Genomic DNA, 26,800 nt, shown 5'->3' with positions numbered 1-26,800 from the left:
GTATTAAGTTGGAGAACTGCTTATTGTACTGCGATCTTGAATACAGGTGAAATCAGGGTAGGCTTGATGAGACTAGCGCATGGTCACCTAAGTGCTGTGGGTTTACTTGGAGGCAGCTGCGGCAGGCTGAATAATGACCCCTAACCCCAAAGATACTCACATCTTAATCCCCAGACCCTCTCAACGTTCCAAAAAAAAAAAAAAAAAAAAAAGGACTTTGTATGCATGATTACGTTAAGGCTTTTAAAATGAGATTATTTTGGATTATCAAGATGGGCCCTAAAAATGCAAACAATGCATAGCCTTGTAAGAGGGAGGCAGAGGAAGATTTGACCACAGGAGAGAGGGCAGCGTGACTATAAGGCAGAGATTGATGGTGTAGCCACAGACTAAAGAAGGCTGGCAGCCACCAGGAGCTGGGAGAGACAAGGAACCTCCCATGCAGGCTCCACAGGGAGGCGCTTCGATTTCAGCCTAGGGAACCTGATTTTGGCCTTCTGGTCTCCAGAACTGAGGGACTACATTTTTTGTGGTAATTTGGTATAGCAGCCATAGGAAACAAACATAGTGGGCATCGCTATGAGGGTGACCATGTTGTGAGGTTTGGTTTAACAATTTAAAATGTATTTTTTAGAAGAACCATCAGATTCGTTGAAGTCTCTTTCTTGAAGTGTTTTATTTTGGAAGGTTTGTGATTCGGGAGGCTGTAGGAGAAACACAGTTTGGCTGGAATAACAACTAGAACCGTCACTCATCTCGGTCTGTTTTATCATTTCCATAGTTGATAGAAAGCTGAGAAAAGATGGAGATGATGTCTGTATGCTCTTTTTTGAATTTATTTATTGAGTCTGCAACCAAAGTGATTTTTTAAAATTGTCCTAAAGTTAAAGTCTCTAGAATTAGAGACAGCGTTCTTAGTTGAAGGCTTTAGACCCCTGAGTTTTATTCATATCAAATTCCACCTAACCCAGCAAACATTGAAACCTTCATAAGGTAAAATTATTTTATTTGGGCCAGTCTTCTAAGGAAATTACTTTGAATTGTTCTTTCTGTCCTTCCTAACAGAATATAAGGTTTTCAAAAAAATTTTTTTAATGTGTGATTTTCAAAATAAATGATATCAAGTGGGTTTCGGGGAGTACAGTTAGCTGCTGAAAGTAGATGATGTGTGGTATTTATTACTTCTGGATCACTCTGGATCTTTTCTCTGTGTGCTCAAATGAGTGGGAATAGGGATGGTTGTCTCAGATTTAGAGCATGGCTTAATTGCTTTTTTTCAAAGAGTCATATCTTTAATTATGAAGCAAGCAAACTGACATACATTTATTACACTGTGAAACCTTGCATCTCATCTAGTCTGTCTTGTAGCAATTGCTTCTGAACAGATGTTACCTGAAACACCTTTGTGCTGTTGGTAGAATGCTAAAATTTGTCATGCTTTTATTATTGTTGTCTCGAATTAACTCTACTTTATGGCATAACTTTATTGCTGTGTCCTAGAATCTTTATATATTTATTGCCTTATAAATTGGATTTAAAATTGGCTTTTTATATACAGTGTAAATTAACATGTGTATAACTTGTTTATGCTTGCAGAATAAAGCTGGAAAAAACTGCTACGTATTACACTAATGTAATTGTCTTTAACTCAGCACATAGTATCCTCCGCACTAGGGGTGAAACACATGCTGCAGAATATGCTTACCATCACTCTCTGCTTGTTTATCCCAGAAACTAATTTGACTTTTAGATCTATAAAATATAGATTAAGCATAACCTTTTACTTCTTGGGATATTAAAGATCAAAGCATGAGCTTTCTTTGAACAGGATCTACAAAGGTAACTTTTCTCTTGCTAGCAGCATGGTGGCATTGAAATACCTTACAATAGGGAGTAATTTTCTCAAATAGCAAATTAAATCATTATTATTAAGTTGGGGGAGAATTTAAGAGTTTCAATAGTTAAGTTTTGGTGCTGGAATATTCAGGTTTGGAAATGCTTGCCATAGATTTTTATTTGCAAAAAAGACCCACAGCCATCCTTTCTTAGAGGTTTTTTTTTTTTTTTTTTTTTTTTCCTTCCTGTAGAAAGGGCATTGTGAGTAGCATTAACGAGTAGTGACTTGTATGGCTTTTAGTGCTTGGATCCTAGCTGTCACTTATTAGCTCTGTGAACTTGGGCAAGTCACTTAACCTCTCTCTCTGCCTGTTTCCTCATGTGTAAAATGGGGTTATTGGAAAGATGAAAAGTTACTGTGATGGGCCTAGAATAGTACCAGGCTCATTGTAAACGCTATGTAAGTATTTGCAATTTAGAGGATTGTTATTGTATTCATTAGTAGTAAAAGTAGTAGAGTAATTTTTGTCTAGATTTTAGGGCATTGGGGAAGTTATATTGAATATTTGAATAGTGTTCTTATATTGGAAACCCTTAACTGGGCCGGGCGTTTTCCTCATGGTGTGGCCAAGGCAGAGTCATTCATTTTATTCTCGGCTCTTATCCTAATGCAGATCAGACAATGATGGAACGTGCGTAGCTGGAGACTTACAAAAAGAAACCTATAAAGGCAACAACCTGAAACTTAGAAAAAAATTCTATGACACCTCAGTGTGGACTTGAATGATAATAAAAATAATGTTACGTATATATGTAAATATAGACATAACACTACATATAACTCTTTATGTTTATGGCTCTTTTACAGCTATAAAACCAAAAAGATTTACATATAAACTCCAAAAAACTGCAGAGCCAATAAAATTCAAATGAACAGTAACATCAGTTTAATGTGATTGATGATGATGTTTAGCTGAAATGAAGTCATTATTGGATTTAATATTGGAAGGATATGCATATGGTTGCTGTTTTCCTTTTTGTCTCCTTGACTTGGATGGAAATGGAGTCGCAGAGGCTGAGGGATGTAAGTGCAGAGCCTTCATCCAGAGACTCAGCCCCATAGCGTTGGCAGAGGCCTGCCATCCAGCATCACCTGTCTTTTTCACAAGGTCTTGATTTCAGGCTCTGTGTGAAGTAGTGTGACCTCTTATAAACCTGTTCATGATAAAAAGAAAATAGCCATATGTAAAATTTTTTTTTTTTTTTTTTTTTTTTTTTAGTAAATTGTATGAAATTTTTGAAAAAGCAGAAGGAATCAGAGTCAATGCTTACAAGCATTTATATTCATTTTTCTCCTACTTTCAGTTTTCCTGTCTCTGGGAATGTGGTTCCCTGAGCAGTGTCATTTTGGAATTATGAACAGCCCTTTGGAACTGAATACTTCCTAAGTGGAGGAGGCCTGTAGAAACCTACGTGGCATCATGTTGGTGCTGTTTGGCCTTCACCTGTTGCCCTACTGCAAGCCTCTCATACACCCAGTGCTATCACGGCCACCAAATTGCCTGCTGGAACATGGTTGTAGAGTGGTCATTCACATTGTCCAGAATATGCTTACTTTACTTCTCACGTTTAAGATAATCTTGGAAAAGTGCACAACTTAAAAAGTCATTTAATTGGAGAGTCTGTAGAAGGGCTCTGCAGACCTCAGTTTGAGGACCCCAGAGATGACTTGTGAAGAAATTAGGGTATTTGAATGAGGCAAAGATTTTGTACCTTCAGACCTTGTCTAGTGATGGATTAAAAGTGATTAGTAAATACTAAGGATGTATCAATGTGCTTTAAAATAGTTTCCTTCTAAGTAGTTTTCTAAGGGTAGACATTTTTGTTACCATCTTCAAAAAATATTTTATTATATGAAAGAGGTATAGAACACCATGAACTCACCAATAAGCTTCCCAAGTGAAACTTCATAAATCCTATTGAAATGTTCATTTTTCTCCCTGTCTATATATCCTTGTAATCTTTGCTTTTCGTATCCTTGAAGTAAGAGCTTTCTTTTTTTATTTTGATTTTTTTAGTTCTGATTATATCCATCTTTTTCCTAAAAATAGATCTGTGAATGGAATTAATATTCAGTATCTTTCTATCTCTCAGTCTTTGAGCATCATAGCTCACCTTAAGTGCCTTAAATCCTAGTCCCCCCTTCATTTCTGGTATCAAATATGTTCTAAGGGCATTCTGTTTGCTGAGGGACTTGGGTACATGCAGGTAGCTGTGATCCAAGTCAGACCATCATGAGTTAAAGATGGCTAACGACCTGTTCAGCTGTCTTCAAGGAAATTATTGCTAATCTTAGATGATTCTAGAAGTATAAAAAGAAAAGTACGTGATCCTTTTTAAGTTATGGTATAGAATTTCTTGAAACTCTTAGTAAGATACATGAGTCAGACTAATTGAAAGATCCATAATATTGCATTTATTGGGCTAATTTATTATGAAGTATCTTCTCAGGATGTAGGCAGTTTATCTTGTAATTGCTACATTTTGTCAAGGTGGACTACTTGGGCATCATTAAATGAAACTGTAGCATTCAGTTTTTAACTAGGATTTGCAAATTGGTGACATTAATTATGGACTGTACTATAGTATTAAACTATTTTTGTTTATAAAAACCTTGGGTAGAATGCAATTCTAGTGGCAGTTATAATTCATTTCTAATGGAAAATTTGACTGCCTGAGAAATGAGCATGAAAAATACAGTGAACATAATCTGCAATCAGAAATTCAATGTGACAGTTTCATTTCTTTATAGAAAGTGACAGTCTACAATTAAAACTATGCTCTAATTTAGCCTCTCTTTTTTGTTCTTATTAATATGTTATCTTGAACCTGCTTTCAGTTGCTTTATACATGTGGTTGTAAACTTTTGGAAGTCACTTTCTCGGTGGTGTGTTGTATAGGCTTGAGCTTATAGTAGGAATGTGAGTGCTTGGCTAATTGAAAATCTACGTAAAATTACTCTTGTAACCTTACACTGCGTGGTTCATTAATTTATTAATGATTAATGTTTAAATTTAAATTTAAATGTTACTGTTATACCTTAAATGTCTATTTCTTGTTATAAAAGATTTCAGTGGTTGCGGGTGAGGGATGTACATCCGGGTCATTGGAGCACTGGGCCTGCAGCCCAAGCTCCCTCAGGGGCCTGTCAGTGTGGCGTTCGATCCCTAGTCCTGCTCACTGGGCTTCGGCTGGATTCAAATGTGCCTGTATGTCCTTGTGCAAATTAATGAACTTCTGTGCCTCAGCTTTTATATTTGTAAAATGGAATGGACAATCACAGTATCCACACTTAGGGACTGTGATGATTAGTTGAGGAAACATGTCATAGTAGCTTGGGCACAGTGCCTTGCAGTGTGGCAGCTATTCTTTGTGTTGTTGTTATTTTTTTTATTGTTGTGTGGACATCAAAGTAGGTGAGATCCAATCTCTGTAGTGTTGAATTCTCTAGAGTTGGTCATCTTGAAGGAGATGTGACGGGATCTCAGTGATTGACAGCATTTTGACCTTTTCTGCTCCTGCTTCTCACCTCCCTCCCTCCTTGCTCCTCCCTTCCTGCTGGACACCTGCATTGGTTGTGTCCAGGGACTGGACTTTAATTTGAGTAAGAATACAGCAAGGGTTTGGTCCCAATCATAGGCCTCCAGCCCCTTCACCTCGCCTCTTCCTTTCTCTGTTAGCTTCTTGCTGCCAACATTTGCTCCACATCAAATCCGAAAGTAACTCAGGAACTCCTTTGACTGAGGAGGCCTTCCTATTCCTTGCCTCTTCAAGCTGGCGTAAGGGAGAATATACATAAATAACAGAACCTCTGGCCTCCTTCTTTATTTGTCTCAGATCTCCAAGCCTGGAGCCACCTGACAGGCTTCTCTGTGGCTGAACTGGGCTGGGGCATCCTGGTGGAAGCCCCTCCCAGCTATGGGAACCGATGCCCTCAGCCATTGCATATCCATGGGCCTGCCGACCAGCTTGGTCCTCAGAATGGCTAGATATCAATATCATTACAACAGCCACATTATCCATCTCTCATACTGGGCCAGGCACTGGTTTAGTCACTTACTCCTAATGCAGTGTTTTGAAGCAGGTTCTCTTGCCACCCTTTGCTGCATGCACATAGCGGAATGAGACAGGGAAGGCGGTTTGGGAACTTTCCCAAGGTGCACCAGCTGGGAATAGGGAATGATGGATATACACGCAGTCGTTCTGGATCCAGAGCCCTGACTTTGAACTAGTTATTTGGTTTCCTCCTTTTCCGTTTCTGTCAGCATTGAGGCTAAACCGTTATCACTTTCTTTACTTTCTCTATGGGCCTGATTTCTTTTTGTTGTAAATAGTTTTTTTAAGTTGAAAAAGTAATGTATGCACCTCTTAAAAAGCCCAAAACTGTGAGGAGCACAGAGTGAAATTCAGTAAGCTTCCCTTCCATCCCAGACCGCCAATTCAGGCTTTACCCATACAGAGGCAGTGATGACTTCTATTATTTTCTCTTGTATCCTTTAATGATATTCTCTGTGTATGTGTAAAGCACTCATTTTGTACCCACAAGGGAACGTACTGCAGCATTCACTTAAAGGATAGCAGAGATGGTTACTCCTGACTCTTAGCACTCAGTTTGACATGTTCTTCGGAGAGAAAAGAAAGGCCATGTTGCTTGAACTTGCTCAATTTCCTGCTATTGCAGTTGTAATCTTCTACATCTGCAACTCTTCATCTTTTTTCCTCCAACAGCCACAGAAGAAATGTCCATTTTCCTGGTCAAGGTTAATCCCTTGACCACTGCTCTTTTCCCAGCCCCTTCCCATTAAGAATGCTCCACCCTTTAAAGGTTCCTTCCTATGACAATGCTCTAATGTCTTCCAAGGTAAAAGAAAAAGCAGAGGCAGAAGCAGATAGCTTCCCCTTCGAACTTTCCCTTGACTCTTCCCCCCATGGAAAACCATGCTCTGCTTCCTTTACTTATAGCCAGATTCTTTGAAGTATTGGGTTGGCCAAAAAGTTCATTTGTTTTTTTCTGTTAGATGGCTCTGGTAGTGCTTACTTGTCTTTAATTTTACTTGAAACAATTTTGTTATATTGTATTGTGACAGCTGTCATATCAACATGCATTAAACATTTCTTAAATCAAAATTGGTGAATTTTTGTGTAGCCATTTTAATATTGAAGATGGAAGAAAATATGCAACATTTTTGGCATATTATGCTTTATTATTTCAAGAAAGGTAAAAACCTGAAACACAAAAAAAGATTTGTGCAGTGTATGGAGAAGGTGCTGTGACTGATCGAACATGTCAGAAGTGGTTGGCGAAATTTCGTGCTGGAGATTTCTGGCTGGAAGATGATGCTCCATTGTTGGGAAGACCAGTTGAAGTTGATAGTGGTCAAACTGAGACATTAATTGAGAACAGCATTCTAGGCAATATACTCAAAATATCCAAATCAATAAAATCATTGGTGAAAATGAAAAATGTGTTTTTTATTTTGCAGTAAAACCTAAATGGACTTTTTGGCCAATCCAATAGTTATTTTCATTCATTAGGTATTTGAATGCTCTTTATACCGGGCATAGGTTGATGCAGTGTGATCCTGACTTTGAGAGGCTCACATTCAGTCCGGTGTGGAGAAAGAGAGGTGTGAACCAACGATTGTAAAGTGTTCCTGGGGAATCCAAGCTGTATAATATTTAAGAACTCAGGTTCTGAAGTTAACCAGTGTTTAAGTCCTGGCTCTGCGTTTGAGAGCTTTGTGACCTTGGAAAATTATTTTTGCATTTTCTTTCTTCATCTGTGAAATAGAAACATTAGTGCGTGTATTATAGGTTGGATATGCTAGTTAAGTGATTATAAGGGGTATTTGACACGTAAGTACTCAACAGCTCTTAGCTTGTTGCCACTCTCATGATGACATTGGTAAGGGGTAGGTGCCCTAATAAAGGAGAGGATCATCCACTTCCCAAGGGTTCCTCAGCTTTGCTTTTGCTTTTGTCATTCTACTGAAATTGCTCTGGCAGATCAATAATTGCCAACCCTCTGGCTGATATTCAGACTTCCTCTTACTGGACTCCTTCACAGGGTTAGCACTGACCTATCATTTATAAAATTTTTGCGGTAATGTGTTCTTGTTTTTTGATCTTCGCTCATTCCTCTTCTCACTCTTTCAAATTAGTGTTTCCAAGTACTCTGATTTTCTTCTCTTTTCAGAGAAGAAAACCCCCTTTCAGCATGGGCGCATTCATTTATTTAGCTCTTGCCACTGCTTAGATCAGCGCTGTTCAGTAGAACTTTCTGGGATGCTGGAAACATTCCGTTGTGCTGTGTTTAAGTTGATAGTCACTAGCCACATGTGGCTAATAAATACCAAAGCGCTGAATTTTTAATTCAATTTAATTTGAATTAATTAATTAGCCATATGTGCCTTTGGCCTTCGTGTATATTTAAAGGGCCTTCAGAGCGTTCACCTGTAGGTCAGGCTGCCTTCCAGTGATGTGACGATTTACTCCTGCTGGATAACATGCACATGTTATTCCAGCGAAGATGGTGCACGTCCATAGTCTTTGAAGCTGCCCTCAATGATAGGTTTATGAGCAAAACAACATCAGTGATGACAGAAACAGGCATGGGATCGCACTGTTAGAATGACTTTTATCAAGAAGATGAGATAAGTGCTGGCAAGGATGTGGACTAAAGGGAACCCTTGTGCACTGTTGGGATTGTAAATTGGTATAGTCACTATGGAAAACAGTAGGGTGGTTCTTCAAAAATTAAAAGTAGAACTACCGTGACCCAGCAATCCCACTTTTGGGTCTATATCCATAGGAAATGAAAAGTGGATATCAAAAGGTTATCTGCATTCCCATGCTTATTGCAGCATTATTCACAATAGCCAAGACATGGGAAAAACCTGAATATCTATCAGCGGGTGAATGGATACAGGTGTATACACACATACGCATACTGGGATATTATTTAGCTACAAGAAAGAAGGAAATCCTTTCATTTGTGACAACAAGGATGGACTTTGAGGACATTATGCTTAGTAAGATAAGGCAGACAGAGGAAGACAGAATTGTAGAATATTACTTACGTATGGAATGTCAAAAAGCCAGACTTGTAGAAACAGAAAGCAGAATAGTGGTTACTTGGGGCTGGTGGGTTGGGGGGATTGGGGAGGTGTTATTACAGGGTCAAACTTGCACCTGGAAGGTAAATAAATTCGGGGGATCTAATTAATGTACAGCATAGTGATTATAGTCAACAATACTGTATTTTATATTTCAAGATTGCTAAGAGGCTAGACCCTAAATGTTCTCACCACAAACAAGAAATGATAACTGTGGGAAGTGTTAGCTAAACTACAGAGGTAATCATATTGCAATATATAAATTAATGAAATCAACACATTTTGCACCTTAAACTTACACAACATTATATGTCAATTATATATCAATTAAAAAAAAACAAAAAACAGGCACCGGAGAGTTGTCTTCCTGTCCTTGCAAGATCTGCAGCCCTCAGTAATTTGCACTAGGTTATTAGGATTGTTGGGTGCCTTCCCATGCCTGTGGCTGTCAGCTGCTGACTTCCGCGTAACCCTTGTTGACTTGCTTTATTAGCGTGCTTGAGTAGTGCAGCAATCAACATGAAACTATGTACTTTTAGAAGTCCTTTAAAAATATACTTGGGTTATCGCTAGAGAGTCATTGCTGAAGTCTCCTTTGGCATTGCTGGAAGATTGCCAAGGGCAGTTTAAGCTGTAGTTGTTTGAGCTTGCAACTTGACTGCAGAAATTGGTGTGTTCGAAACCTGACTTGTGACATAGAAGGTTAGGTGTTGGGATTTCACTGTGTGGTCATATGACACAGTGGGAGTTTGGTACTGTATTGGGTTGTTCTGTATCTAATCCTATTCAAGGATTTCTCGCCAAATCCCCCAAATTCCTTTGGATGACGAATGCAAAGGAAAGCATTAAGGTAAGAAACCTGTGTATATTTCAGTATGTGTAGCACTAGCAGTTACTTTTGTTAAACTATATTTTGAGTCACCAAAAAGGGGAAAAAAAAGTGACCCAGGCTTTTTATTTATTACCACTAGAACCTTTTGGACGGTAAACACCTTCAGGACAGGTGCTGTGTGTTACAGTCTTTACATGCCAGGCTTAGTGTGATGTCTGAATTAGCTGAGATGCTCATGCTCAATAACTAAATCCTGCTTGGTTAATATTTCTAAACAAAATGTAGAATGTAATGGCATTTTATGCATAGTACTGAGACTGCATGTAAGAGCTGGAATTGTGCAACTTTCCTCTCTTTTGCAGATTATAACTTTGTAAACATGCAGCCATCCTTTTGTTTTAGTTTCAATGACAAACCCATATAGAGGGTAGTGACAAAAAGCAGTACTCAGATAATGCAAGAAAACAATGATTTAGTTAATTTCCAAATTTCTTTGCCTGCCCCCTTACCCGCCAACAACTCAGAACTGGCTTCATTTCCACTGTGGGTCTCCTTCCTTAGGTTGGATTACAGCAACTGTTGCTTGGAGCAGTGGCGACTAGGGGAAGGGAAGAGGAGGGGAAGGGAAGAGGAGGCGAGGGGAGGGGAGGGATGGTGAATGAGCTTGGGTTTAGGAGTCAGAGTGACTCAGGTTCCATCCCCAGCCTGGCCACTCACCACTTTGGCAAATTACTTCTGTGCCACTCAATTCCCTGATCTTTTAGCTGGGGATAATGGCTAATTTATAGGATTGTTTGATATATTAGTAATTATGGTAAGTGCTCAGTAAGAATTGGTAGTAATGGTGGTGAGGTGGGCTAGATCATGTGGGTACCTAGGGACCTGTTTTGCATTTTGGGTTCTGTCTCAGTAAAGGCCTATTTGGCCTAAAGGAACAGACCCCATTCAATAGCTAGTTTAAGGTTGGAAAGGGCACTTGTAAAGATAGACAGGGTTATCTTCCAGGATCAAGCACAATAAATGTAGCTGGTCCTCCGGAGAGACTGGAGCCGAGAACTGAAAGCTGGTTGCTTTTCTCATTCTCTTTTCTGGGGCTACACAGTCTCGTTTTGCTTCTCACCGGGCACTTGCCCACTGTTGTACCTCTGGATAGTGCAGCTTCTACTGCTTCGATCTTCATATCCCCAAGTCCAGAGCCTCACAGTTCCACATGCACATCTATTTCCTTGTTCTATGCAAGAGAAGAACCTGATTCTCATCTCTGAGTCCCAAGTCCAGGTTTTTGGGAAAGTGAGGATTTGATTTGCTGACTTAGATTTAAGTGTTGAGCTCTGTTCATATCAGCTGTGGCCAGGGTTGGCTCACAGAGGACATTGAAGACTTCGGGTTTCATGCCTCTGACAAACAGAAGTGATTGTGTGCAGGAAGCCTATAAATCAACAGGTGTCTACCATATCTACACCTGTGGGTCTTTGGCGATTCCTTGATGATAGACTTGGAAGCAGAAGAGTGCGTTCATAATACAGGCATGCAGAGATTTTACAGGTTTGGTTCTAGATCACCAAAATAAAACCAGTTTTTCAATAAGGTGTGTCATACGCTTTAGTGGGCGGAGCGTCTTGTCTTCAATTTGCAGAAAACATCTGTGAAGCACAGTGAAGCAGAGAACAATAAAATGACGTATGCCTGTAGTTTACCCAATTTAGTGGTTTCTGTCCCTGGTTGCACATTAGCTTCACCTGAGGGAACTTTAAAAGTACTTATGGTAGGCCCCACCTCCGGGTATTCGGATTCATTTGGTTTGGGATGTTACTCGGGCATCTGTATTGGAGAAAGGAAACAAAATTCTTCAGATGTTTCTCTTGCACAGTCTGGTTGGAAACCACTGGTCTAATATGTTCTCTGCACTATGGTGGATCTGGGTGTTCAAAGATGAGGGAAGCAAGGCCCCAGCCACATTAAAAAGAAAAAAAAAGAAAAGACAAACACATACTGTCAGACAAACAGTGATCAGTGGTACCAAGGGAATTGTAAACAGAAGAGCTCTGGGCGGACAGAGGTGGGATTTTTATGTTGATGATAATGAAGGTATTGTACATTTGTATGTGCGGTACCTACTCAGTCTGCCTACCTCAGCTGTCAGTCTCCTGAGGACCAGGCAACGTGGTGGCTCTGGGGTGGCCACGGGACACTGCTACTGCTTAGAGTTCCCAGCCCTAAGGTCTGAGCCCCAGAGAAAGATGACAATACAGGAGAGGCTCCAGCAGGTGACCGAGGAGGATCCAGTATAACTGACACCCAGCAAAAGAGAGCTGCCGGCAAAGTAACAAAAGTCCCTGCCCTGCAGGAACCCAAGCCGGGGGATGGAGGTGGGGAGACCTGCGCACATTACATCCATTACAAATGGGCGTAAGCGGGTTGTTAGAGAATGAGTGCCGTGGTCAGGAGGGCGGAGACTGTTGGGGGTGGCCTTGAGCAGAGTGAATTTGATCTGAACCAAGGTGGTGCCTGTGGGGGTGTTAGAGGGAAGGAAGGGGACTACCATTTATTCAAGCCACCCCGCCGCCAGGTGAAGTGTGTGGTGTGCTTTACCTGGCCTCCTCCAGTAAGGCTCCTAACAAGTCTATGGGGGCAGATGCTTCCTGTTCTCCTGGTACAAATAGGAAACTGATGCTCAGAAGGTTAAAGAGCGCAAGGCTGCACAGCTGGTCAGTACCAGAGCTGGATAGCCATCCAGGTGAGTTTGATCCTAGAACCTAGGCAGTTTGCTTCTGCCCAGTAAAGGAGTGCAAGCCAGTATGTAGGAATCACAGGAGAGACACACTCGAGGTCGTGGAGAATCAGAGAACCTTCCTGAATCAGGCAGCTTTTGCAAAGTGAGTAGGTGGGTGTGTGGGGTGATGAAATGGCCTGAGCACAGGTACTGAGAGGGGAGGGGCTGTGGCACTGAAGCGGAAACCACGGTAGGTAGACTTAATCCGGGGATTGCTTACAAAAGTACTGCAACAGAAAGCGCGAAGAGGAGGTGCTGTCTGAGAGGGTCCCTCTTGCATTTGTGTGTAGACCCCTGTGGGAGGGCTCCTTAGGGCTGACCCCCAGACCTCTGAGGGGTCTGAGGGATTATGTTATAATTAACACTGTTTTCTCATCCTCTTTTCTCAAAACATGCTTGATGTTCACACCGCTGGACTGTCTATATTTAAAAAAAAAAACGTTTTGTAAATGCAATAGAATGAACTGAGTTTGCCTGAAAATTGCCTTTGTGATCTTCACAGTGTTTTGGGAGTGGTTCTAATACTTTTCCGTGAAGGACTCCTGGCAGCTTAACCAAACCAGCCACTTAAAGGGCCCCGAAGGGAAAGGATTATTTGAGACCAGGCCTTTTGCTTTCCTTTCCTGTGATCTGTATAATATGCAGATTCAACTATACTGTTTATAGGTTGATTATTCATAATGTGCTTTTTGTACTTAAACACTGTGCCTATTCCATTAGAAGACTAAAAGCCCATATCCTCAAAATGGTCTGGACGGACCAGCCGCTGCTGCTCCCCTTTCTTCTGGTTTGTACTGCTGGAGCTGCGCTGGCTTCCTGGGTCCTTGAACGCAGCCCAAGTGCCCATTGCCACATGGCCGTTGTATGGCTGTTTTTTCTACCTGAAGCACTTTCTCCCCCGCTACCAACTTAGTCCACTTTCAACATTGCTCCAACTTTCTCCCTCAAGCCAATGCCGACCCCACTTCCCCACGTTTGAAGATGCAACCTGCAAAGCCCTTCTGCCTCTTCCTGGGCTCGCCTTACCCTGCACTGCTTTTCCTTTTTTAGCAGAGCACGCATCACCTTCTAGCAGCCTCTCTATCTTCTTTATGTGCTGATTGTCTGTTTCCTCAATAGAATGCAAGTTCCTTGAGGACGGGAGAATCTTTGTTGTATTTATTTATTTGTTTCCCCTCATCAAGAATGTAGTAATGTTGAATGAATCTTTGTTGAATGAATGTTTTAGGAATCTCATCCTGTAAGAAGAACAAATTCTGTATTATAACTTACCAAAGTCATGGCTAAAAATTAATTCAACTTTAGTCTTAGGTCATTGCTATAATGTTTGCAAGTTAATTAGCCTGTATTTAAGCATATACTTAGCAGGTAGAGGCTCTGTTTTTCCTCCTAGTCACTGTTGAATGCCTCTGCTATGGTGCTTACCCCACTGTCTTGTACAATATTATAGTTATTAACTTGTCTTGCTGCTCTTTTGGTTTTAAGTTTCTAAGGGTAGGGGCTGGACTCTGTTTATATTTGGTGCAGTGTCCTCTACATTTTAGCAGCCTGATTAAATTGTGTAGTAGAAAAATAATTGGATAATGAGACTAGATCTTGATTGAAAAATCCTAAGTCTTATATTTTTATTTTTTATATTTTGTTTTCATGCCCTCCTTCATGAAGGGGTTATCAAGTGAATGGTATTTACTTTAACTTTCTCAAGATAACCTGAGATCATTTACATTTACAATAAAGTAAAATGTTAGATTTCTTTTATCTCTGCCATTAATAAGTGTCATAAAATAGAAAACTAAAGCTAAGTCAATATATTATTGTTGCCACAGAAATTGAATTTGTGTCAGAAGGATTTGTGCTTGTGATGGAGTAATTCGTATATTTTTCTTGGAATTAAGTTTCTAGCAGGTGACAACATCAATAATTCACAAAACCAAGGAGCTTTTGAGATTGGTTAATTTATATATGTGAATTAGAAAACACATGAATAATGTGCTTAATATTCTGACATCTGAAAATATGCGTTAAAAAACTCAGCCCATTAAGTCTGTTTATAGCATTTATCAGATTTTTTAGGTTTTCATTTTTAGTTTTTTCAGTAATACATACTTTTATTTTTTGAAAAGGAACTAATCTGTATTTTCTGCTTGGTGTGAAAAGTATTATCCATAGTAATGTAAAGAGCTTTTCTCATTATAAAAATAAATTTACTCAGTCTAGGCAACTGGGAAAATACAGAAATATGTGAGGAAAAAAAGGTTGTTCCAAATCCCACAATGCAGATACATAAAATTAACAATGGTATCTAATTTTTTCCCATAACTCTATGTATTAATGAAGTTGGAATTATTTTGCATATGCCATTTTAAATACAACTTTTAAAAAATGTAACATTGTTTTGTAAGCATTTTCTTATGTCATTGTCCACATGGCAGGACTATAATTTAATCCATTTTATAGTCTGGGAAATTTTAGGTTGGTTACAATTCTAGCTATTTAAAATAATGTAGTGATACATATTTGTATATAAATCTTTGGTTGTAGTTCTTATTTCCTAAGTACAGGTTGTAGAAGTGGACTTATTAGGTTGAAAATGTGCACATAGGCTTTGCTTCACCAAATTGTTCTCTAAAAAGGCTTAACCAAATTTACATTCATTATGGTGATGCTAGAATGTAAACGTATAAAATCCTTCTCAAATATATATCAAATGATGTGTAGTGCTCTATCAGTCTCAGAGACACTCAGTCTAAATTTATGTCTTGGACAAGACCTCTAGGAGGGTGAGTCACTGTCAGAAAGAATCTAGTAATTTGGATAAGCCTCAAGGTGATTCTCAAAGCCCAGGGACCATTTAGAATCTTCCTATAGCTAATAGTTTAAATACTTTCGGTCTTCTCCAGATAATGAAAAAGGTGTGGAACTAAACCTATGTATAAAGCTTTTCAAAGATTTAAATGGCTTTTTCCTCGGCCCACTGGAGAAGAGTTTTGATCTGGTAGTATATGTGGAAAGAACTGGAACAGCTGAGAGGGCATCTTAAAATAGATATTAAAGCTGTGTTACTAGAATTAGCCATTATGATTTCCCTTTAATTTACCTCAACACATTTATTGATGGAAAAAAGAACCTGGGTTCTTTTTAGAATAAAAAATGACTTGTTCCGTGCCCAGGCCCTGTGATGAACAATCCAAGTGAGATTTTCAAGTAACAATTTGATAATTGGTTTTTCTCAAAGAGGTGATTGTCTTCTAGCAATTATGTTGCAGCCTTTTGAAAACCTTATGTTCTCTTAGAAATGAATCTTTTCACTTCTGTTAATGCTTGAACAATGGCTCCTCCTGAAAACAGACCTTTCTTGATCACTCTCCTTTGCCAAAGAAGGAATTACGGAGAAGGACGATCTGGCTTCTGGGGTGGATGCGCGTGGAAAAGACTTGGATAATAGATACCGGGCAGGAGTTTATCTTTTTGAGGTGGGCAGGATTATGGCTTTGAATAAATGGACAGATTTAAGAGTAGCTGGGAGCATTTCCTAATTCTCAGCTCTGCCTAACATCTCCTCTTTCACTTTTCTCCACCAAAGATTAAAAAAATTGACCACATGAAGAGCCAGTACGCTTAAAAGCTTTTCTTTAGGGAATCAAAGGGCCAGCTCTACTCTTATCCTCAGTGCTAGGAGAGCTTCAGTGTTATTTTTGGACCTTTCTGAGATGTTAAATCTGGAGCCCTTGAAGAGCCTTTCCTCCCCTATGTGTGTGGTGCAGTTGCCCGGGAGATGACCCTCAGGTAGAATCTGTAGGTGTGTTTAGTGTCAAGGTTAGTAGTAATGTGCTTTACATTTCTACCATCTTTATAATTGGTATTCACATTAAAATAAACACAAGTGTGTGGACCAGAAATGTTATCAGGTCAAAATACATATTCGTAAGTGTATTTGTGGAAAGGAATAATCTGGACCTGAACACAAGTGTGAGCCACACTTTAACATATTGTTATTACTCACAGATTGTGACTGATCCTTGCTTTTTTTTCCCCTTAAGGTATAACTTTGTTGTGTCAGTAAGTAACCTGTCACTGACTCATTTTGCCATGACAAGCAAAGAGTGTTATGTCATGGTTGGACATAATGAACGATCTCTGATAATTTAGGGTCTAAGCATATGCTTATGAGATTGAAATATTGCACCTTAGAGATAGGCTAAGCATTTGAATAAATGATGTAATTGGTAATTCATCCTGACACCAGAAATTGTTTTAAGTGAATTCAACAGCACTAATTGGTGTCTGCCACTTTATGGCTGTAAACCTGCCCCAACTGTACCAGCTCCCTGTCTATCACTTCTTTGAAATCCTCTTGTATTCTCCTCTGTACCTTTCATTTAGCTCATTTCAGGGGCACCAGTTTTAAAGTGAGCCACGTGATGAGGAATTCATGTGTGTGCAGGCTGAGGGGATATTTAAAGGCTGGTGTTGGGGGGTGCTGTGTGGAGCCGGTTTCTCTCAGTCCAAGGCCGGCTGTTGGGGGGCCCTTTGAACAGACAGGTCCTAAGCCCCACCTCAGACCTCCTGAAGCAGAGTCTTGGGAAGGCGAGGCCCTGTCATTTAGTTCTGCGAAGATAATCTTGGTGTGTTTTTCGTGCTCACTAACCAGCTGGTCTAGAGAACCTAGTTTATGAAAATTGGGTCTGAGTCAGTGAGTACAGAGGCTTTAATCTTAGAGGTTTTGTTCTTCTTGGTAATTTCTTATAATGGTCCACTTAGAGGGTGTAAATTTAATGGAATTGCAACACCTAAAAACTATTCTTAAATATTACTATGTATTTGGCAGCGATCCGAGCCTGATACCTTGACCCTTGGTGGTGGCTGTCATATATTTGATGACACCGGTGGACAGATCCTTTGCTCTCTGCTAGTTCAAATATGCTAACCAATGAAAGAAAATGTAAAGCTTGCTAAAAATCTTTGTCTACAGCTTGGAATCTTTTTCATTGCATGAGTACCCCAGGAGTTTTATCTTGCTTTGTGCTAATTTATTTGGTTTTTGTTACTTACTTGTAAACTTTTACTTGTGAACTAAATGGGTGGAGGTGGGACGGTTTTTTCATACCTCTTGATATTTACAGCAGTGAGCACAGTGCTCTCTGAAAGCTCTAGATCTATTTTTGTCAGCATGCACTGTCTTTAATAAAGGTTTTTATGCTTTGCTTAATTGGGAATATAGAGATCTCTGATCTGTGTTTCTGCCCCCTATTTTTGGATCCTATGTTCCCTAGAAGAAAAAAAAGTTTATAAAGCCTTTCTCTATCAATTCCAGAGTGATCCTGTTGACCAGTCATCCTAGGAACTGTCAGTAGCAGAAAACATACCAGTATGTGGCGCTCCTTCCTTTTTAGGGAGATAATAGAATTTGCAGGAAGAGGAACACAAGACCACTAGGTGTCTTGGTTAACCAGTACCTCAAATACCAGTATAAAAACAATACTTTTTTATAATACAGTTTTTCTATTTTTAAACATTAAGGATATCATCCTCATAGTTTTATAGCTACAGAAGAACAAAGCCCCACATAATTATCTGAGGAGTGTATGTCAGTCACCTACTCCCTCCGCTGTTTAGAAGTCTGAAATTGAAACAGGTTGGACCTCGAGATAATGTAAACTGTATAATAAACCTGAATTAATATTGGCACTCAACCATCTCCCCCAAAAGTGCCATTTGATATAAGCTTCCCATTTTTTCACTAAGTATTTAGTGTTTGTTTCTTTTTTTTTCAGTCATGTTTGAAGTAGATTGTGATTGGACATTTCAGTTTTTAGCAGATATTGCTTATACTTAGATCTATTCAATTTTTGTTTTTGTTTTTTTTTTGGTGGTTTCTTTTAGATTGTATGTGTCTAAACAAATAGCGATGTCATTTGGTTTCTGGAACTAAATTCTGACTTTAATGTTTTGGTTTTGGACACCCAAATTTCTCGATTAGCTTTTCAGTCATTTACTGTTAGTCAGTATCTCCTGTTTTATTATGGGAATTTTGAATTTGCTGTCATTTCCTGTCCTATTGGCTTCTCTTGCTGGTGGTGAGGCGCCACAGATAAACGTTTTCCCGAAGAGAAGGAATAATGAACTTGACTCGATTTTTTTGCTCTCCTCAGACTGTTAAACTTGAACATTCCCGAGTTCTTATTTTTCTTACTTTTCCACATAAGCTACCCCTGCATTATAATTCTTTTGAAATTCATCACATGTTGTGTGTGTGTGTGTGTGTATGTGTGTGCGAGAAAAGGTCATGTAGAATAATGTAGATTATAATGGGTCTTACGTACATACCTATATAGTTTTAAAAACACAAGTCAAACATTTAACAAACTGAGTTCTTTTAAAGGTTAGACCATTTAAACATATAAGCATATATGTTTATAAACATATTAGGTTGGCCAAAAGTTCATTTAGTTTTTCATATGATGGCTCTAGTAGTGCTTAGTTGTCTTTAACTTTGTTCGAAACAGTATTGTTAGATTGTACTGTGACAGTTGTCATATCAGTGTGCATTTAAAAACAAACATCAAAATTGGTGAATTTTCGTGTAGCCATTTTAATGAAGATGAAAGACAATAAACAACATTTTCAGACTATTATGTATTATTATTTCCAGAAACAGTAAAACGCAGCTGAAACGCAAAAAAAAGATTTGTGCAGTGTATGGGGAAGGTGCTGTGACTGATCAAACATATCAAAAGTGGTTAGCGAAATTTCGTGCTGAGATTTCTTGCTGGAAGATGATGCTCCACGGTCAGCTAGACCAGTTAAAGTTGATAGCGGTCAAACTGAGACATTAATTGAGAACAATCAACGTTATACCAGAAGGGAGAGAGCTGACACACTCAAAATTTCCAAATCAATAAAGTTATTGATGAAAATAGAAAGTGTGTCTTATTTTATGGAAAAAACTAAGTGTACTTTTTGGCCAACCCAGTATAAAGGCATGCCCCCCAAAATTAATCATTATGTGTCTTGTTCCTAGACAAGTCACTCTCTGCTCTTTTTCTAACTCTAAAAGGCTGTGCAATTTTAAGCCTTTGAAGGTATGTAAAAACGTTCTTTTTGGGCATTTGCTTTTGGATTTTGCATCATATAATCTACAACCCCAACCTTTTCTGTCTGGTACTTTACTTTCTATATCTTCAATGCAGTCTTCAGCTCATAAATCTTGCATGGGCTCTACTCTCATTTCTCTTAAAGTTTTTCATTTTAATCGTCTTTCTCCTTCTCTCTCTCTCTTTTAAAGGATTTTATTTATTTTTGGAGAGGGAAAGGGAGGGAGAAAGAGGAGAGAAAATTCAATGTGTGGCTGCTTCTCATGTGCCACTTACTGGAGACCTGGCCAGCAACCCAGTCATGTGCCCTAACTGGGAATCGAACCAGCAACCCTTTTGTTCGCCGTCTGGCACTCAATCCACTGAGCCACACCAGCCAGGGCTGTCTTTCTCTCTTTTCAACATAACTTTTATGGCATTTTTCTCAGGCGACTTAAATTGGGATTTAGGAATATTTCAGTTGTGAAAGTGGATGTTTCTCTTTGTTGTAGCATTCTATTCTAAATAGGAATTCAACTTTGTAGTGTTTCTTTGACATTACTTTTCTTAAGCATTAGGCCACCTAGAAAACTATTGTCAGAAGTGGACTATATTCCTCTTGTCAGAGAACTTCGGAGTGACCCCTCTCAGGTGTGATGAGAGTTGTGATTGGGGTGGTACCTCTGGTTCTAGAGTAAGAGAAGTGGTTCACCGCATGCAATGGGCTGGACAGCTCTCTCGGCAGGAAAGCACACAGACCGTGGGCAGTTAGAGGAAGGGACCCGTGCACGCAGTCTTTCCACTGTTCCTTTTTCTGTGAACGTGGGAGCTGTGTTTATTTGGGTTTAATTCTAGGAATGGTCTCTGGGATGAGACTGGGGCCCTAAGTGCTTCAGAAATTTCATAGTTCTGCCCAGGAACACACCCACTCTTAAGGACCTCTGTGCATACCTATCAGTGTCAAAGACTGGAGACAGTATTGATTAAAAGCAAATTCTACTGCCCCAAATTAAATACTAACCCTTTGTTAATCTAATATTACTTCTTTGTTTCTAATTTAACAGGCAACTGTTCAGTCTGGAACCTTGTGGTGTGGCTAATGGCTAATGGTGTGGTCATTTATTCAGCTGTATTCTCTTTGGTGTATATAAAACTCATTCTGGGTCCCTATAGTTACTGTTTTGTCTGTGCCAGATGAAGGAACATCTTGGTGGAAGACAGAAGAGAATCTGGGATAGTGATTTACACTCTAACGGTTTTTAATCTGGATCATCATTGAGGTAGATTCATGAACGTCAAGGTGAACTCATTGCTAACACATCATTCTATACTTAGAAAATAGTACATATCTCTGATTTCCTATTTAGGAAATGCACTGAACCTTGTTCTGCCCTATAAAAGATCTAATGCCACAATGAATAAGAGAAGGAGAATTAGAAGTCGATTCCAGCAACTGGGATACAAAATCTTTCCTGACTCCGGAATTTATAAAACTTAGATTTCTGTTTCCCTACTTCTCTAAATACTTTTTTTTTGAACTCCACTTTGCAGGAAACTAAATTATTCATCTTCTAAAGTGGCCTTATGTTTGTCTAGCAAGGAAATCAGAAAAAGGGTTTTCAAGGAAGCTAGCAATGAAATTGAAAGTGTCTATTGTCACCACTAGTTATAAATCAAACTGATGTTAGAGATGCAAATACTTGGTCTAGTGTTCTCTTCATTTCAAGAATTGAGTTAATTAAACCAGCAAAGTACTCCATTATCTACTATGCTGCATGCTAATGCTAGATTTAAAGTTTCACTGTTTTGTAGTATGAACAAATTTCTGAAAATGTATTTAAATCTCTATATCCATCGTATTCTAAGTTTATATACTTAATAATAATCGTTACTTGGGAGAATCAATCTATTGTACCACAATTAGGTTCCTAGTTTGGTTTACAAATACAAGAAATTTTAGGAAACATTTGGCCTACCATATTCAGGGCAACTTTTGCCTATCTTTTCATGAAAGCGATTAAAACAGTATATAATGCATTTTTATTAGACCGTCAGGAATTTAATTACATTCAACCTAGCATTGTAGAATTTTAAATGTATTCTATTAACTAAAAATTTAAAAATCTGTTAAAATTACTAATATGATTGGTTTCTTTAATTTGCAGCATTTAAATATTAGGACATTGACAGATGATGTGGTAAGGTTACTCTCAATGTTTCCTTTGTTGTGAATTTAAACTAACTGTGTGATGTTGAAGGCATGCTGTGCTAACACCTTTGAAATTGCTAGAACCTGCATGTTTTGGAAATGTACTGTTAAAAGGTGCTAAATTAAGAGGCAGAACTGGTAAAATTCATTAAATTGTTGCTTTTAAATAGTAAAAGGGACTAGTTGATACATTAGTTTAAAAATTTTGTTTAATTACAAACTTTTTGTTGACCTTGCATCATTCAAATCAGCTCTCATACTTAAAAAAGAGGTAAAAAGTAGCTAAAAACATGTCAGCTCTTCAGAAATGTGTAGCGGCTAATTAAAATAGACCAGACTAAAATGCCATATATGTACTAGGGGGGATGCCCCCAAAATACCGATTATTTTCTGGAGTACTGGCCCCTTGTAGTACAGGCTTCCCCTGCTAGGTGAGTGTTCTAGGAACCCATGCGTATCAGCGTATCAGCTGGTGGTGTTGTGAGAGGCTGCGTTAGGTTTCAGTGAATTTTTTCCGAAGACTCTGTCAACATGTTCACCCATTTCATCATGGGCAATTTACCAGTGCACCTGCCCACACTGCATGGAGTGTTCAGCGGTTTTTAACCCAAAATAGCATGACCCCCATATCCTACCCTCCTTATTCACCTGATCTTGCTCTGAGCGACTTTTTTGTCTCCCTGGATTAAAAAAAGTCCTCAAAGGCAAATGTTTTGCCAATGTGGAAGAGGCGAAATGAAAAAATGACAGAAGCACTAAAAGGTACCAAAATTGATGAGTTCAAAAACTGTTGTGAGCAGTGAAAAAAATACCTTGATTGGTGTATTGCATCAAATGGAGAGTACTTTGAAGGTGACTGAAGCTTATACATGTAAGAATAAATATACAATTTTTTAATAAATAAATTCCAGTTTTTTGGGGGTCCCTCCTTATATTTTTAAAAATTTTGCCTAAAAACAAGAGAGCTAACCAGCTTTAGTGTATGTTATGCATGTTGAAAATAATAAGCAGCTTTAGTATATGTTATGCATGTTGAAAGTAATATGCATGTCATTAACATATCACCCTTACAGATTCTTGTATGTTCAGGTAAATTATTCTGACAAATATTTTTGAATATAGTGATTGGTTAGTGGTAAAGGAGTAACAAGAAGACCCAAATAAAGAATAACACCGAAAATATTAGCATGGTACAGAGGACAAAGCATATTACTCTCCTGACCAAGTTTTGAATTAAAATTCACCTTGTATCAATGTGAAATAGAGTACCTAGAACATAGTAAGCACTCAAAAAATGTTTAGCACCCCTGATAATGCAAAGAAGCATCTTAGACATTTAACCATCTTAGGGTAAAGTAGACATGCAGATGTGAATGAGACATAGGATCTAGACATGCAGATTTAAAATATTGAATTAGAATTCGATTGTAATGTTTTATTCCTCTGTATAGTATCTGATAAAAGGATTCTTGTGTAAACTTTGCAAGATGACATTTATTTTTCATATAACAGTATTTAGAAAGCAGTAGCAATATGGAACACTTACGCAGATTATGTCATTTCTCACCCTGCGGAGTTGATATTGTCCTCATTTTACCACCGAGTGCACTGAGGCTGACAGGTTAAGTTGGGAGCTTTCTCAAGTATGCACAGCTGGCAAGTGGCGCAGCTGTGGCTTGAATCTTGTGCAGAGCTCCAAACCCATACACCTCCTCTGCTGACTTAGCTTTCAAATGGCTTCTTAAGGCCGATAATAAAACCATCTGCAATTTTTATGTTTGAACTTTTATGAGAATATACAGTGGTATGTTTGTAACAGCCTTATTGAGCTATAATTCACATATCATATATTTCATCCATTTAAAGTGTACATTTCAGTGGTTTTTAGTATATTTGCACAGTTGTGAAGCCATCACTGCCATCAATTTTAGAACATTTTCATCACCCCAAAAGATACTTCATACCATTAAGCAGTTACTTCCCAATTACCTCCAGCTCCCCCGGCCCTAGGCAATCAGCAGTCTGCTTTCTGTCTATCTTTTTGCCTCTTCTGGACATTCCATATAAGTGGGGTCATATGACATAGTTTTTTGTGATTGAATTGTTTTACTTAGCATAACGTTTTCAAGGTGCATTCATGTTGAAGCATGTATTAGTACTTATACAGTGATATTTTTGAGGTTTGTTTCTATTGTATGGGCAGTCTACATCTTTTCCCCCGTTGTGTTTCAGGCTGTGCCCTTGGCCTTTGTCATACCTTTGTTATACCTTTGTTATATGACCCTATCCTTGCACATTGCCAACCCCAGATCTGTGGAAACAGTCATGTTATGGAGTTGCTTCAACAGGCTACTGTAGGAGGCACCTTGCTCTGGTTTTACTTTAATAAATGGATTTCTGCTCAGTGAATAATTTCTTAATCTTCTTCCTCCAAGCTGCCTTCACTCTTCACTGCTCCTCTAATCCTTGTAACTGGACTTGATAGGGTCAGAACCTTTGGGTTGTTACCATAGTGCCCTGTGCATATTTTTATCAAAGCAGTCTTATCATTTATTATCCGTCTTTCTGATTCATGGCAGCCTTTAGACAGCAGAGACAGTGTGTTATCATTAATATTTCCAGGCATATTGTCTGGCACATGTTAAGCATTTTCATAACTCCTTTGTTGAACGAGTGAAAGAATGAGCCACTGCTTTGATAACCTGCATGGCACTGAGGTTTACTTGGATCTGTGTCAGCTTGGTCCTGGTCAGGCTTCCCAGAGGTGGAGTGTTGTTTTGCACAGGGTAGAGAAGCTTTGACAGGGACCTGCCATCAGTCTTTCCAATGACCTGTCTGCATCGCAGACTCTTGCCTTGCTCCTGCCTTCATCTGAGATGTACGCATGACTCTCTCCTTCATTGCTTGTTGACCTCTTCACATCTACCCGCTGACTGAATTGCCGTCTCCTCAGCTCCCACTGTTCTCTTCTGGTCTTGTGTTTAGCCTGGCTCTCGAGTGGCCAAGGCTTGCGCCCAGGAAAGGATGGACAGATGGTCTAGTGAAGGAGTTGGGCCTGTTTTTGTGGAGCTTAGAGAACAAGCATGACTATCTTGAACAGGAGGCACTAACCAATAAGGTTTTTCTTACTGTCGATTGATGCAGTGTGGAAAGAGCATTGGATTGGGAATCAAAAGACTCTTGTGGAAAGACAGAATTTCACCACTTCTTAGCTCTGTGACCTTGGCAAATCAATTATATGTTTGCCTACTTGTAAAGAATGACTAATTACACCTTTTTGGTCTTCATCAAAGGGTTCTGGTGTGTTTCACTTAAGCCCAAGTAGGTTGAACTGTTGCATTTAGTTTGGTTCCTTTTTAACCCCTTTTAAAAATATTCCCTGATGGATGGAGAGAGGGGTGGAGAGATGCATTCGCAGCTGAGGCTTACAGGGTATGTTATTGCAGATCAGTGCAGAGCTGTGGGCAGGACAGGGTAGCTGGGTGTTTGGGAGGCTCTTAAAATTATTTTGGTGAGTTAGACCCAGGGAAGCAGTTGTCACTGACTGATACTTTGATGTATGCTAGCATTATATTTTTTAATTAAAGGTTGCTGCCCCCACAACATACATGTTGCACGTGTGCTTTTAATTTAGGACTTCTTAATGAGAATAGCCTTTTCTGGGCAGTACTTGAGAGAAGGTGTCTAAGAGTGGTACCTGCTGTGGTCATATGTTTGAAAAACAGGGTTTTAGGAATATTAAATAGAAACATCTTGGGAAGCATTAATATTAAAACCCTATTTCTTTAAGTTGCTTAAATTTTTTTTTTAAGTTTTTTGGTTTTAGAGAGTGAGAGGGAGGAAAAGAGGGGAGAGAGAAAGTGAGAGAAACATCAATTTGTTGATCCACTTATTTATGCATTCATTGGTTGATTCTTGTATGTGCCTTGACTGGGGATCAGACCTGCAACCTTGCTGTATCAGAATGACATTCTAACCAACTGGGCCACCCCGCCAGGGCCTAAGTTGCATTGTTAAAGCCCTGAGAAAGTACTTCACCTTTTAAAGTTATTTATTGAAATACTACCAGAATTTAATTACATAGGACACTATTTGGTTAGAAGAAGGAAGTAGTACTATAGCATTGACGTCCCTAGGCAGAGTTAATATATTCTAAACAGTGTTTGCTCAATAAATTTCGGAGCATTCACTATGTCTAACGTGCAGTCCCAGGTGCAAAGGTAATATAAAGATGAAAAAAATTATTGAGTTTACCACCCTCTGTTGTAGCTGATCTGAAAGAAAGCTTTCCTTGTAGGGACAAAAAGGTTGGGAGGATAGTGAGGGGAGACAACCTTGAAGAGATAAGCTGGGAGAAATTGAACGTGGACTTCGCACTGCTGAATTCTACACCTCAGTGTCCACCGAGTGTTTCTGCCGTCTAGGAGTTGTGTTTGCCTCGCTTTTTTCCTCCCCTGTCCCTCACAACCATTTGTAGGAACTGTTGATACAGTGCTCCTACTGATAATCTCTTGTTTTTCCCCCCTGACTTCAGCGTTGCTGTTGTAATCCCCTGTTGGGCCTGCCAGCCGCAGTTTTCAAACTTTGAATGGGACCCGCAGTAAGAAATGCATTTGGTTTTGTAACCTAGCGCGCGCGCGCGCACGCACGCACGCACGCACGCACGCATGCGCGCGCACACACACACATTCTTAGTTGAAACAGAAGTTTAAAAAAAACAGTGTTTAGCATTTCTAAGCATGATAAACTCCGATCCTTTCTTGTCCAATATCATCCATTCGTCTATCCATTCCATTAAAAAAACAGTTGAAGAAATATAATCCACTCCCTCCTCCGATTCAGTCCACTCCACTGATTTCATGACCCGCATGTGATTCACAACTATAGCTGGAAAAACAGGAA

At 39.2% G+C, this 26,800-nt stretch overlaps 1 protein-coding gene across 3 annotated transcripts in view; it reads left to right on the top strand.

Moving 5' to 3' along the window:
* Positions 1 to 26,800, top strand: part of DIAPH3 (diaphanous related formin 3) — a 459,782-nt gene that overhangs the window by 4,338 nt on the left and 428,644 nt on the right. The window contains exon 2 of one of the 3 annotated variants that reach the window (XM_054586403.1): positions 21,855 to 21,887. The exons of the other annotated variants lie outside the window; for them this stretch is intronic. Coding sequence (XP_054442378.1) covers positions 21,855 to 21,887 — 33 coding nt within the window. The remainder of the gene's footprint in view (positions 1 to 21,854; positions 21,888 to 26,800) is intronic. 3 annotated transcript variants of the gene reach the window in all.

The sequence above is a fragment of the Pteronotus mesoamericanus genome, unplaced genomic scaffold, assembly GCF_021234165.1.
Source record: "Pteronotus mesoamericanus isolate MK-2021 breed Mesoamerican mustached bat unplaced genomic scaffold, CSHL_Meso_final contig_94, whole genome shotgun sequence".
NCBI lineage: Eukaryota > Metazoa > Chordata > Mammalia > Chiroptera > Mormoopidae > Pteronotus > Pteronotus mesoamericanus.
Note: the sequence above shows the minus strand (reverse complement) of the source record. Positions and strands in the feature narration are given on the sequence as shown.